General features: G+C 44.4%; 1 protein-coding gene across 1 annotated transcript in view; it reads left to right on the top strand.

Moving 5' to 3' along the window:
* MBOAT1 (membrane bound O-acyltransferase domain containing 1) overlaps positions 1 to 14,946 on the top strand; it is a 104,739-nt gene that overhangs the window by 45,723 nt on the left and 44,070 nt on the right. Inside the window, exons 2-3 of the mRNA XM_044917462.1 lie at positions 11,689 to 11,834; positions 12,886 to 12,963. Of these exons, the coding sequence (XP_044773397.1) occupies positions 11,689 to 11,834; positions 12,886 to 12,963 (224 nt within the window). The remainder of the gene's footprint in view (positions 1 to 11,688; positions 11,835 to 12,885; positions 12,964 to 14,946) is intronic.

Below are 14,946 nucleotides of genomic sequence, written 5' to 3'. Positions count from 1 at the left end.
CAACCTCAGTGTCCACTGATGGTTGAATGGATAAAGGAAGTGTGTGTGTGCGTGCGCGCACGCATGTGTGCATGTGATGGAATAGTATTCAGCCATAAAAAAGGAAAATTGCCATTTGTGACAATATGAATGGACTTTGAGGGCATTATGCTAATGAAACAAGGTACAGAAAGACAAATATCATATGAGCTCACTTCTATGTGGAATCTAAAAAAACCCCAAAACCTCATAGATACGGAGAACAGATTGGTGGTTGCCAGAGGTGGGGGCTGGGGGATGGGCATAATGGGTGTACGGGGTCAAAAGGCACAAACTTGCAGTTATAAAACAAGTAAGTCATGGGGCTGTAATATACGGCATGGTGCCTTGTAATTAACAATACTGTGTTGTGTATTTGAAAGTTGCTGAGATAGATCTTAAAAGTTCTTATCACCAGAAAAAAAAAGTGTAACAATGTGTGGTGATGGATGTTAACTGGACTTATTGTGGTGATCATTTCATAATATATACAGATATCAAGGGCGCCTGGCTGACTTGGTCAGAAGAGCATGTGACTCTTGTTCTCAGGGTCATGAGTTTGAGCCCCATGTTGGGCATAGAGATTACTTAAATAGGTGAATAAATAAAAACTTAAAAAAATATATATACAGATATCAAATCTTTTTTTATACACCTGAAACTAGTGTGTTATATGTCAATTATATCTTAATAAGAAAAGATTATAAAGTTGCCCCAAACATTTCACTTCTTAGGTCAGTGGTGTTTCCTTCTGCAGGATGTGTCCCTTCTTCCCACTGGCAGTCTAAGGCTCCTCACTCAGACCTTATTCTGAGATGGTCCTCCCTGACCTCCAGCATCCCATCTTACTTCCATCCCACATCCAAGGCTGGCAAAGAATTGCAAGCAGGTGTACTGGACCAGAGTCAGGACACCTTAGTTCTCATCCCAGCACTGGCACTCTGTGGCCTTGTGACCTGGGCCAAGTCATTGACAGTCTCTGGGCTCCATGTCCCTTGCCTGGAAAATGAGATGTTGGAATTACAGGTGAAAGTTTAAGCAAATCATCCATGGTGGCTGAGCAGATGGACTCTGGAGCCAGATTCCCTGAGTTTAAATTCTAGTGTTGCTACTTACTAGGTATGCAGTGTTTGGGAAAATGTCTTAAGTTCTCCGTGACTTAATTTACTCTTTTATAAAATGAGTGCCTCAAAGAGCCTCAAAGGGTTGTGAATGTTGAAGGAGTAACACAGAAGGACTTCAAGCAGTGCCTGGAATCTAGTTCACGCCCTACTGCTAGTTATTATTATTGTGCTGCTGCTGTTGTCCCTTTCAACTGGCTGTCAGTGAAATTAATTCTAGTGGGGAGATCACTTCTCCAGAGGATATGGGTGGGTGTTTGTGGACAGGGTTTTCAGGACTCCTCAAATGGTCCCAAATTCTTTTCAGTCTTCCCTTCCTCTTTGGCCCGGGATTAGGAGGATATGATTTATGGGGTGGGAGACAAGCTGGAGTCAGACAGATCCTTACGAACCATGTCACCCACATATTTGAAGGTTTGACCCTGCCATGGCTGAGCAGACAGCATAAACATTTTTTTGCCCTTGTATCCACCGGAGTTCATTTTTAAAGCATTTTAAATCTAGATCATAACTAATGCATGACATGATATTTACAGAATAGGGTAAGCCACAGTTCTTCCTGTGCAATCTAAACGAATCAAGTACACAGGATGGTTTTTTTCTTCTGCAAATTAAGAGAGGGATTATCTCATTCCAGAGGGACTGGATGACGCACTCTGAACTGGGAGAAGGAGGCTTCTGATGTGAGTACACAAACTCCGGAGAGAAAGTCTGTGGAAGCCTCAGAGAACAGTTGTGGCAAAGGGCGTTGAGCCCGGCAGCTTGATTCAGGTCCCCGCTCCCCACCCTGCAAGCCTGAGGGGCAACCTCAGGCAGTGGCTAAGTTTAAGTCCCGGTCGTGCTCTGCACTTGAGGGGCTTTGGGGCCCTTCACTTGGTGCCTAAGATTCCTCAGTAGGACCTTGAGGCTTGCTGAGAAGATTAACTGAGGTAATGGGTGTGAAACATTTAGAATAACAGTCAACAGATGTGAAGCTCAGAAAATGTGCACGCTCAATGAATGCCTATTATTACTTAAAACTTGTGTGTTTGAAACAAAGCCTAAGGCATAATGAACTTTCTCACCATGTGTAAACCCGTTCTAGGCCAATGAGCTTTTTTTTATTAAAGATTTTATTTATTTATTTGAGAGAGAGCCAGAGCACCTGAGAGCATGAGTGGAGGGGGGAGGGGCAGAGGGAGAGGGAGGAGCAGACTGCCCCCTGAGCAGGGAGCCTGACAGGGGTGGGGAGGTGGGGGGAGGTGTGGGGGTGGTACTCGATCTCAGGACCCTGGGATCATGACCTGAGCCGAAGGCAGGCTCTTTTTTTTATTACATAACATTTTATCTTTTATTTTTTTATTTTTTATTTATTTAAGTTAAATTAGCCAACATATAGTAAAACATCATTAGTTTCTGATGTAGTGTTCAGTGATTCATCAGGTGCATATAACACCCAGTGCTCATTCCATCACGTGCCCTCCTTAATGCCCATCACCCAGTTACCCCATCCCCCCACCTCCCTCCCCTTCTGCAACCCTCACTTTGTTTCCCAGAGTCAAGAGTCTCTCATGGTTTATGTCCCTCTCTGATTTCTTCCCATTCATTTTTCCCTCCCCCGAAGGCAGACTTTTAACCGACTGAGCCACTCAGGCGCCCCTGCCAATGATCTTTTGACAGCTGTGGGGCCAGGGGGGAGGCAGGGCTGGTAGCTGGGAAGCTCCTCTCCTGTGCAGTGGGCTGAGAGACCCCTCCAGGGAGTAGGAGGCTCCCACTGATGCCAAGACTCACAGCTTCCTCACAGCTTTGCCTTTGGGGCTTGCTCACTTTCCGTGGGAGCAAGGAAACTGAAGTCTGTTTCATTCCAGGTGTTTGAGTAGAGGATTTTTACTGAGTGGTGTGATGGGTTGAATTGTAGTCCCCCACCAAATCCAAATGTTGAAGTCCTGATGGACTGTATTTTGGAGGGAGGGGCTCTAAAGAGAAAATTAAGTTACAGTGAGGTCATTTGTTGGGCTCTAATCCAATGACTAATAGCCTTATAAAAAGAGGAAATTTGGACACAGACACGACAAAAAGGAGAGCACAGGAGGACACAGGGAGAAGGTGGCCCATCTACAAGACAAGGAGAGAAGCGTCAGCAGAAATCAAGCCTGCCGACACCTTGAATTCAGCCCCGTAGCCTCCAGGACTGGGAGACAATAACTTTTTTTTTTTTTTTTAAGATTTATTTATTTATTTTAGAGAGAAAGAGCTCGTGTGATGGGGGCTGAGGGGCAGAGGGAGAGAGAATCTCAAGCAGACTCCATGCTGAGCTCAGAGCCCGACGTGGGGCTTGATCTTACGACCTTGAGATCATGACCTGAGCTGAAACCAAGAGTCGGCCCCTTAATTGACTGAGCCACCCAGGTCCCCCAACAATAACGTTCCTTTGTTTAAGCCTCCCGGTTCGTGGTACTTTGAGGTGAGGGGAAGAGGTAGGGTGGACTGAGTGAGAACTAAGGTCAGGTTTTCAGCCCCAGCTCTGCCACTCGCTAGCTTTGTGAATTCAGCCACCCGGACATAACCGTTTTGATTTTCATTCTCCTCCCCTGTAAAGTGGGAGTCAGCTACTTCAGAAAGTTGTTAGAAAGCTTAAGTCGAATCATTTACGTAAGGTTTAGCACTGCGCCCAACACGTGGTGAGCACTCAATGAATGGCATTTATTGTTACGGTGGGGTGAACTGTCCATTAGAAGCCTGTGTGGTTAGGGGCGCCTGGGTGGCTCAGGCGGTTAAGTGTCTGCCTTCGGCTCAGGTCATGATCCCAGTGTCCTGGGATCAGACCCTGCATCGGGCTCCTTGTTCAGCGGGGCGCCTGCTTCTCCCTCTGACCCTCTTCATGCTCTCTCTCGCTTGCTCTCTCTCTCTCAAATAAATAAATAAAATCTTAAAAAAAAAAAAAGCCTGTTTGGTTATAAATCACGCACATTGATGATCAGTTTTAAATAATATTTGCTTATGCACAAGCTTCAAAAAAAATCAGCTCATTACAAATTTCAAAGCATTTCTTGCTGATGTTCCAAACTGCTTGGAAATGGAAGCACAACAAGGATCTCTTTGAAAGCGCAAAGTAGCTGAAGAGTATGGTACAAACACTTTTTGTTCTGTGGTACTGAAGGGAATAGCATTTCGTGTCGTCTTCCCCAGCCACCTTTATTTGTAGGAGGTCATGCAAAAGAGTACTGTTTGTGGAGGAAGAATGGCTTGCCTTTAAATAAGGAATTGTTTAATTAGATTGGTTTTATCTGGGAGCATATAAGGCTGTGTTGCTGAGAGAAACATTCCAGGCTTGGACGGTCGCCTGCGCCTCATTGGTGAGCCACTGTCGTAGAGGAAATAATTTTGGACTGTTAATATTTGCTGTTCAGTAAAAATAGATGGCTTGCATCTCTTCATTAGGACGAAGGCAACTTTTTTTTGCTCCTGGCAAAGTTTGTTTCTTGGAAGAATATGAAGACCATGGAACAGAAATCCCCAAATAGGGGCGCCTGGGTGGCTCAGTCGTTAGGCGTCTGCCTTCGGCTCAGGTCATGATCCCAGGGTCCTGGGATCGAGCCCCGCATCGGGCTCCCTGCTCCGCGGGAAGCCTGCTTCTCCCTCTCCCACTCCCCCTGCTTGTGTTCCCTCTCTCGCTGTCAGTCTGTCAAATAAATAAATAAAATCTTAAAAAAAAAAAAAATCCCCAAATAACGCTTTTCTAGCAGTACATTACAGCAGGAGGATTTAAGATGTACATTTGAAAATCGCAGCACAGTTTGCGCTTTGGTGAAACAGGGAGTCAGACCCTTGGGTGTGTGTTTTTCTTGCAGTGACTTTGAATTCTTGCAAGAGCCTTGGAAATGGAGCTGTTGTTGAATCTGAGGTATGTCAGGCTTGCGTGTGTGGAGAGTCTGATCGGAACAGCTGTGCTCTACCGTTTCCTTATGCATAAGGACCCACACAATGCTTTAATTGTGCAGAGCGTATTGTTGAATATCACAAATAAAGTGCAGCTTTCTTTTCTGCTCGGGAGGGGGTGCATCAGCACAAAAGTAAAGACATCCCACATGTTCCTTTTAAATGTGAAGAGTTTATTCAAGAGCATCGTGGTACATATTTTTATTCTCTTTGGCCGTCCACACTGTTACCCTTGACATTTTGCCACCTATAAAACATGTTTTTCTTTAAGAGGAAGCTTGTGACAGGTTGTTTTTTTTTAATTTATGCCCAGTTCCTCCCTAAATTTTATCTGGCGTAGGTGCTAATAAATGCAACCTTGAAGCTACAGTACATAGAATTAAATGCAGATTTCTAGGAGTTTCTTAGATTGCCTTGGTTGTGTGTGTGTGTAAGAAATTCCACATGGAGGGGTGCCTGGGTGGCTCAGTCGTTAAGCATCTGCCTTCGGCTCAGGTCGTGATCCCAGGGTCCTGGGATCGAGTCCCACGTCGGGCTCCCTGCTTAGCGTGGAGCCTGCTTCTCCCTCTCCCACTCCCCCTGCTTGTGTTTCCTCTCTCGCTGTGTCTCTACCTCTCTCTGTCAAATAAATAAATAAAATCTTAAAAAAAAAAAAAAAAGAAATTCCACATGGAGTTTACAACTATAAATTGTAAAAAGAAATTTTACAAAAAATTGGCCTGGATTCCTGTCACCCTGCAAAACAGCAAGATTCCGTTTTGGATGTTATGTTTGCCTTTTTCCTAACGCCACTATTGTTTTTTTTTAACACAGTTGTAAGCATACATACAATTTTATATTCTGTGTTTTTAACTAGTTATAACAAATGCTTTTCATTTTATCACAGGTGCTTTATAATGCCCATTTTTAATACTGTTATACTGTATGGATTTACCATTAATTACTATCCGTCTTGTCCTGTGTTTGAAAGGTAGATCTTCCTTCATTTTGTCTTATAAATAATGCCTTCACATCTTCTTAGCATTTCGCTTTTTGTCATCCAGTGAATTCATTTCCAGGAATTGGAAATGCTACCACAGTACTTTCAAAAAGGATTATAACGCAAGGTGCATCCTTGAGTTGTTTCGTGTTTAACCAATGTCTTTACTAATTGTTGAACTTTTAGGTCCCTTCTTCTTGATTATTGAGGTGAATATTTTTTATGTAAAATTTGGTGCACATTTCCAATAGGGGTGATGACAATGGGTTGAAAATTTACAGCCACGGATAGAGATGCGAAAAAATGTAGCTTTCAAATTCCTCCCGGCTAAACTTAATCTAGCTTTCAAGCTAAATTGCCAGTTATGGGCAGCTCCCTTCCTGTTTAAGGCTGGTTATGTTAAAGGTTTGTCTAGCTCTCCCGCTAGGAATAAGCTAAGCCCTGAGGGGTCTAAGGACCTTTGTGCCTCGGTGAGGGCTTCGGGTCCATGTGCTGTTGGCGCCTTGCTGGCCTCTACTCAAGTGGAGCCTCTCCTTTTGGTTTTGGGTGTTGTGCCCTTTACCCTGTAGCATCTTCTGTGGCTCCTGATAGCAGGTTCCTGCTAGCGTTCTCCTCAGTGCAACTGCAGGAACTTCTCAGGCCTGCCAGTTCTCCGTTGGTCTCTCTGCTGTCCCCGGAGCCTGGGAGAGGGGCCGGAGTGATGCCTCTGGTCCGTGTACTTCATCACCCTCTGAGCCTCCTGGACACAGTGCTGGCCATCCGTCTCCCAGGGCTGCATTCCGAGAAGCCCGGCGACCAGGCTCCTAACAGAGATACCCGCATCCTTCCCCCAGACTCCTTTCCTAAATCTGTAGAGGCTGCTTTGACTTTTTTCAGATATATCTCTACGTTAGGTTTATGAAACCCTGCTTGGGAGCTGGAAAACCCAGACATTGACTCTTTGTCACAAGCTGCATTGCCTCTCCCTGCGGAAGAAAGGACGCATGGAAAATTCTGGCAGCTGCCTGAATGTTGGGTGGGAAGGGGAATCGGTACAAGGGCAGCAGGGAGGAGACTGAGGAATCCAGTTCGTAATAGCTCAACAGAAGTTACTGTGTATTGAATTATTCTACCCATAATTTGTGTGTTAATGTGGTGGGTGTAGAATAATATGAATAGCAGGTGCTTGTCAATGCCAGGCATTATTTCAGGTAATCTTAAGTATTCTTTAGTTCCAGCAACGTTGTGAAGTGGTACCACTGTTTTTACCCCCGTCACAGGATCTAAGAGTCAAAATGCAGCAAGTTCTTGTAGCTCTTCGGCCAGTAAGTGGTGGATCCTGGTCTTGCAGCCAGGTATCGGCTCTGGGTCGACTCCTGCAACCATTGGATCTCTTGCTGGTTGTGGGATGGGCGGTCACGAATACTTCGTGTGATTATTATCATTATTTTTTTTAATTTAAATTCAATTAGCCAACATATAGTACATCATTAGTTTCAGATGTGTTCAATAATTCATCAGTTGCATATAATACCCAGTGTTCATGTATGATTATTGAAGGTATATCTTTTTCTCTTGTAATTCTTGTAATTTGACACTCTTCTTATGGAAGTTTGCTCATTTCATAAAAGGTGGGTTTATTTTTTCTTTTTTTTTTTTTCCTATTTAGGAAGACGTGATCCCTTTATTGTTTTGGTTTGTTTCTATACATATATGTGTGTATATATATATATATATATATATATATATATATATATATATAACTTGACTAACTTAGGTGTTTCTCCAATTTGGATAAAGAGACCTTCCTAGTTTCAACTGCTAGTAGTCACCAGACTTTAATATCTGTATCATCTCGGGCACCTGGGTGGCTCAGTTGGTTAAATATCTGTATCATCTCAGGCCAGTGATTTGCTTTCCAGAGTTGTGTAATTTTTAAACCCTGTTTATTCTGGAAAGGCTCAAACATACACGTAAGTGGAGAGATCAGTAGGATGAACATTCATGTGCTCAGCTCTTGGTTTTCGCTCATTGCCAGTCTTGCTTCATCTGTACCATGATCCATGATTTGTTAACCCTGGCCAAAACATTCTTTGTCGTGGGGGGCTGTCCTGTGCCTTTTAGGATGTTTTAGCGGTATTCCTAGCCTCTACCGACTAGATGCCAGGAGCTTTCCCCTACCACCTCTTCTGGATTATGACAACCCAAACTGTTGCCTGCGGGGCAAGGCATCCCTCATTGAGAACCACTGATTTATTATGCTCATTCCACTCTCCCCATCCTTTCAAGATTATTTGGAAGCAGATCCTATACCTCAAATCAAACCCATTGTGACTTATATTTCTGAAAAACAGTGCCTCCCATTTTATTGGCCCTATGTAGAGGAAAGAAGCAAGATCTCATCCTGTTCCTATATAAATTGTCATGGCAGCCTGCCACGGCTGGCCACGTAGATGGTCACAGTTCATACCAGCTACTGAGTTGATATGAAGTAGCAAACACAAAGAAGTTGGTGTCATGCTTTAGCCTATACTTTTTTTTTAATTGTGGTAAAATAGACAAAGTATAAAATTTTCCATTTTAACCATTTTTTTTTAATTTATTTGAGAGAGAGAGAATGAGAGAGAGCACATGAGAGGGGGGAGGGTCAGAGGGAGAAGCAGACTCCCCGCCGAGCAGGGAGCCCGATGCGGGACTCGATCCTGGGACTCCAGGATCATGACCTGAGCCGAAGGCAGTCGCTTAACCGACTGAGCCACCCAGGCGCCCGTATTTTTCATTTTTTGAAGAACCGCCATATTGTTTTCCACAGTGGCTGCACCATCCTGCGCACCCAGCAGCAGCGCACAAGGGTTCTAATCTCTCCTCATCCTTGCCAACACTTATTATTTTGTGTTTTTTTTTTTTAAATAATAGCCATTCTCATGGGTGTGAAGTGGTGTCTAACTGTGGCTCAGCGTGTGCCTTTTTTTTTTTTTTAAAGATTTTGTTTATTTATTTGAGAGAGAGAATGAGAGAGAGAGAGCACATGGAGGGGGGAGGGTCCGAGGGAGAAGCAGACCCCCCCGCCGAGCAAGGAGCCCGATATGGGACTCGATCCCGGGACTCCAGGATCATGACCTGAGCCGAAGGCAGTCAGCGTGTGCCTTTTAAGATGAACTTAAAAGTTCATCTGGTAGTTGAAAAGCAATTCTGTTAGAAGCCTCCTGTAGAACTGAGCGGTGCTGCTGTGTTTCCACTTTTGCCTTGGAACAGTTTGCCGGGGAACATTCCAGATAGCCACCCGTGACTCACTCCCAGGAAGAGGACGGGGGAGTGGGTTGTTTCTGTGTGTGGGAGGGAGCTTTCAGTTCCTAACAAAGTCTTGCGTTTCGGCATTAACTACTGACAGTTAAGGGAAAGGATTGGGGTTAGGTTAGGATCAGAGACCATTAGGGCCAGAAGGGACATTAGAGATCAGGTCTCCCAAATCACACGTTTGGCCCCTCAGTCCCCCAAAATATTGAAACCCAGAGCATGTAAGTCTTCTTTTCTTGACTTGCTGGTAGTGACAGTGTCTTGACCCTGTCCCCAGTATCTGGCATATAGCGTCAACCAGTAAATGTTGGCAGAATTAATCAATGAATTACCTAAGGTCGCCCAGCTGACACCTGAGAGTCAGAACTAGGGCATTCAGATTATGGTGGCAGAAAAATGGCAGATTGTGTCAGTGATCCAGTGAGCCTTTCTTTCCTCTTTATCGATCACTGGGGTGACAAGATCAGATGGTGTTTGCACGGTGATCCTTATTCTTCCTTGGAGGGTTGCAAGGACACACCTTTAAGACAAGCTCAGCTGACAAGACCGCCTGGAGGCTGAGGAAGTCTGGGCCAGCTGAGTGACAGGCACCAAGCTGAGCAGGGAGCCTGATGTGGGGCTCGATCCCAGGACCCAGAGATCATGACCTGAGCCAAAGGCAGACACTTAACCATCTGAGCCACCCAGGCGCCCCCATAACTTTGACTTTCTACTTGCCAATTCCTTTACGTTTTGAACCTTGCTAAAATGGTTATTTTTCTCTCCATTGTGTGTGTGTGTGTGTGTGTGTGTGTGAGAGAGAGAGAGTGTTGGTGGTGGCGTATTTAGGCTACATAAGGTATGACCGTGGGGAGGTGGGTGGGGGGTGGGGTAACTGGATGATGGACATTAAGGAGGGCACATGATGTGATGAGCACTGGGTGTTATATGCAGCTGATGAATTATTGAACTCTACATCTGAAACTAATAATGTACTATGTGTTGGCTAATTGAATTTAAATTAAAAAAAAACTATGACCACATCATGTAGGCTAGGATCACAATTCACCTTCTCTCTCTTTCAGGTTAGAAAGTGATGGCGGGCAGTAGCGGGACTAAATTTTTGGAGAGACCAGTGAACACGAGTGATCTAATAGAGGGGGAAACTTAGCACAGTCATTTTTTAAAAACGAAACGAAAGGGGCACCCGAGTGACTCAGTCGATTAAGCAGCCAACTCTTGATTTCGGCTCGGGTCTTGATCTCAGTGTCATGAGTTCGAGCCCAGCATGGAGCCTACTAAAAAAATAAATAAATAAATAAAACGAAACAAAAAATTCTCCGAAGGTATTTCTGTGAATCATCAGGGGTCCAAAGTAGTCTTGGTTTTTACTGGGAAAACGAAGTGAGCTCAGGCGGAGCGGTGTTCCTGCCTCCAACCCCACCTCAGTGGCAGCCCTAGTGAATGTCACTAACAGCTACTGTTTTCTATAGTGTGAAAAACTGTGGAGGCTGAATTTGAGGCTCTATTCAGATATTTGTATCCTCAATCCCTTTTCCATTAAGTGTCTTCCAAAAGCGAAGTTTTCACTCCAAATACTCCGGGAAGTTTGAACCGCTCTTCCATGTGTTGTTAATGATTACATAGCTTGATATATTTTGGTTTTAGGTTAAATCAGCTGATCTTTCCCACGGGTATCAGGGAATTATTTTATATTTTCTTTCAAGCCCAGTATTTTTGAGAGATAGACCAGTGAGATTTTTCTAAGGAAATTTGTTGCCTGTTTTGCACAATTGGACAGGGTTTGGCATTGGAAGTTTAAGGCGGGATTGTTTCTTTTTATGTGTGGATTTTCGCGCCACCCCTTGAGCTTGAGCGATGCTCGTGTTAATTTGGTGTTAATTTAAAATGAGCAAAATTAGATCAAAACAGCTGACTGATGACTTTGGAGAGAAGCATTTAGTTTTTTAGGTATTCAATGAAGGAAGCTTCATGGACTTGATTCATTTGCGACTCTACGGGAACAAGTGTTTTATCTTAGGATAGCACTGGGGGTGGGCGTGGGGTGGGGGAAAGAGACCCAGCAAACTGACCCCGCAGTTGCTGAGGCCCTTGTACATTCAAAAGCCCTCTGTGTGTGGGTGGAAAAGCCACCTTGGCTAGCCTTAAAGGATTGGGAACAAAACTCCGGTTCCTCGCTTCTTACACCAGACGGGGGCATGGTGAATTTTCAGTCTCCCGAACCGTTTCCAAACGAACACTCTGCTGAGGAAACAATCCAAGTCCAAGTCTTAGAGGTACCTTGGTGTGGAAATCTGGAAAGAGTAGAGAGAATCCGCACACAAGGAAAAGGGTAACGGTTTTGAGTCTCTCTCTCTTTCTTCTCCTCCCGTACAGGTGAATTTTGTGGCATGCCAGGTCTTTGCTCTGTTTGCTGCGTTGTGGTTTCGCATCTACTTAAGTCCTGGTAAAACCAGTCCCAATGTCCGGCACGCATTTGTCACCATTTTTGGCATCTATTTTGTCATCTTTTGTTTTGGCTGGTGAGTATGAGCCTCAGAAATTCTAATCTTTATCATTTGGGTGTTTTGTGGCAGTATTCTTGGCATTTTCCAGGCGCCGAGGAAAGAAATGTATTTACTCCTATTGTAGCATAATGGGGATGTCCCAGGAATGTCCATTTACTCTAAGAACCTAGAACCAATAAACTACCCGTTGGAAGTCAGTTCCGTGAATTTTGCTACAAATTATGCTTCTGCTGATCTCCCCCTGGGTCATGTAAATAGGATACTATAAAGTTTCATTTTCCAGGTGAGGAACTTTTCCTACCTGTTGTAGATATTGGTGTTTTTCTTGCATTACTGCTAGGGGTAATTGGTGTTAGTCCTATGCTGGGAGTAGAACAATAGTTTTAGTGCTGGTTTGAGGAAACACGAGTTATTTCTCAACAGAGAGAGCCTGTAGATGACACCTTCCTCTACTAGGTAAGCTGGCCAATTGCCCTGGGAGTGGCCCTTCTGGGGCGGGGGCGGGGGGGAGTTTTGGGAACCAACCTTTCTAGAATGACAACTTAAGGAAATTTGTGAATTTATTCAGGATACTAGAATACTGCTCTTCAGCCTCCAATAAAAATTTGAGAAAGGATGATGAGTATTTTGAAGCAGCTACTAGGTGAAAGTCTTGGTGGGTGTGGGAAAGGTCAGTTTGGGTCCAGGTGCTTTAAAATAAAAAAAACCCAAAAAACAAAAAACAAAAAAACGCCAAAACAACAAAAAGTTCTAAGGAAAGAAAGAATGCTTCTGGACTCTCAGTTGTATGTGTGCAAAAATATAAGCATTCCATTTATGGATTGCTGACATGACCAGCGCTGCCGTTGGCAGACTGTCATGACTTCCTCCTGCCGTTTCAAGATCTAGTACCTTAATTACACAGAGTAAAATACTTGATTTATTTTCTCTTACACAAACACGAGTTAATGGCTCATGCGCTTCTTGGTGGGGGCGGGAGGTGGAGTGGCGGCATCATGGGGGTCCGGTAGGTCTGTTAATTTGGAATATAATCAGTGTTCCTCCTTCTCTCCGTGATGTCTTAAAGGTACTCCATACACCTTTTTGTGCTGGTGTTAATGTGCTACGGGATCATGGTCACCGCAAACGTATCCAGTATTCACAGGTAAGCTTCTGGGAGCGAGCCAGGCCACGTGAGGTTTTTCGTGACCTCTGAAATGTGTTTCCAGGGTAAAGGGGTACCTTCCCCATTTTGCCGGCCACATGTGGCATATCCTAAGTTCTCTGGGAGTGTCAGAAGGAGAGGTGGGGACCCCTAAATGCTGGGAGTGTTCAGAGGACGCTTTGCAAACGTATCAGAGTAGAAGCAGCTCTGTGGTAGCCTCCAAACTGGACACAGTCTAAATGGTCACCACAGTGGGATACGACTCCGCAATAAAAAGGGGGGAATGATTGATAACACACAGTCACATGGATGAAGCCTCAAAATAAATAAGTGGAATGGGGCGCCTGGGTGGCTCAGTCGTTAAGCGTCTGCCTTTGGCTCAGGTCATGATCCCAGGGTCCTGGGATCAAGCCCCACATCAGGCTCCCTGCTCGGTGGGAAGCCTGCTTCTCCCTCTCCCTCTCCCCCTGCTTGTGTTCCTGTTCTCACTATCTCTCTCTCTCTGTTGAAAAATAAATAAAATCTTTAAAAAAAAATAAATAAATAGGCGGAATGAAGGACGCCACAGAAATTCTGTTCTTGAAAATGCAAACTAACTTGTAGCGGCAGAGATCAGATCAGAGGTTACCTGGGCTGGGACGGTCCGGGGAGACGGGGAAGGGATCGGAGAGGCAGGAAGAAGCGTGCAGAGCAGGTGATGGATATGTCTGTTACCTGGAATTTGGCTGTGGTTTGGTGTGTACCTATGTCGAAACTTTGTGTACTTAAAATATGTACAGTCAAATGTTAAAAGAGGAAGACGTATTCTTACTATGATATTTTGATTTAAAAGTTATAGAAGTAACTTAATTCTGCCTTGAAGGCAACATGCTTGGATCATCGATTCGGACACCTGGGTATCTGTTTAGCATTGTCTGTGTTTCCCAGGGTCTGTGTGAAACCTCAGTATTAATTCTGCCTTCCAATAGTGCCGGAATGTAAGCTCTATGAAAACAGAGTTTGCTGTTGTATCCTCAGAGCCTAGAACAACACTGGGCAAAAAGGCTCAATAAATATTTTTGGAATGACTGACCGAACACCTTTGAAAAGACATTTGCCCTGTTGTGACTTCTTTTCTGATGACTTCTCTGAAAAAGCAGGTGCCTTCTTTCAGCTCCGGAAGGCTCTTTGATTAATGAGACGATTAGCACAATAGTTTTCCTTCTGAAAATCATTGAAATTTAACTTTTTCATGTATAATCTTGTACATCACTTGTAATAAATGTCCGGTTTTCAAGGGAAAATATTTTTTGCATGATTCTAAATTTTATTTTCACCCAACTCTGTCCAGATGAGCTCTGAAAAAATGAATTGTAATCATCTCTCTTCTGAATGCCTTCCTTGGAAGGGATTGTGTCACTCCTTCAGAAGGGAAATGGGAAATCCATATTTCTAAGAACAGGTTTTGGGAATGCTTGATATTGTAGCAGAATGCTATCTTTAGTGGGGAGTGGGGTGAAAATGTCTGGTTTTTCCCAAACTTGAGTTCCGAAGCAATTCAACAATGAATAAAAATGTTGTTGCATCTCTATAGCACATTTTTAACGACCTTACAAATTGTGACTTGTTGGCTCTCGCCACACTTGTGTGTTGCTGACGGGGTGTGGACCATTTCAGAGGGTCAGGAACCTCCACGCACGCTCGCTCCGTGCCAGGGCCAGGGCTCGTCTCTGGCCAGGAATGGAACCCTCCAGCCTTGGCCAAGCCGAGTGGTTTCCAGACAGGCTATGACTGCTCCACCATCATAATATTGTGGTAGCAAAGGGCCGTGTCATAAGACGAGAAAGAATGCCCTCTCTCTTTGCTTGTGTGGTTGCCAAGATTGCAGAAGTAGGGAGTGGCTCATAGTTTCTGATGGAGGGGAAGTTGCTTCCTGTTGAGGCAGGGGAAGAACATCAGCCTGGAAATCTGGCTCTTTCTAGCAGCGTGAGTTCAAGCAGTTCT

This window comes from Neomonachus schauinslandi, chromosome 8 (assembly GCF_002201575.2).
Source record: "Neomonachus schauinslandi chromosome 8, ASM220157v2, whole genome shotgun sequence".
Classification (NCBI taxonomy): domain Eukaryota; kingdom Metazoa; phylum Chordata; class Mammalia; order Carnivora; family Phocidae; genus Neomonachus; species Neomonachus schauinslandi.
The sequence above is the reverse complement of the archived record's forward strand: the minus strand, read 5'-3'. Positions and strand labels throughout refer to the sequence as shown.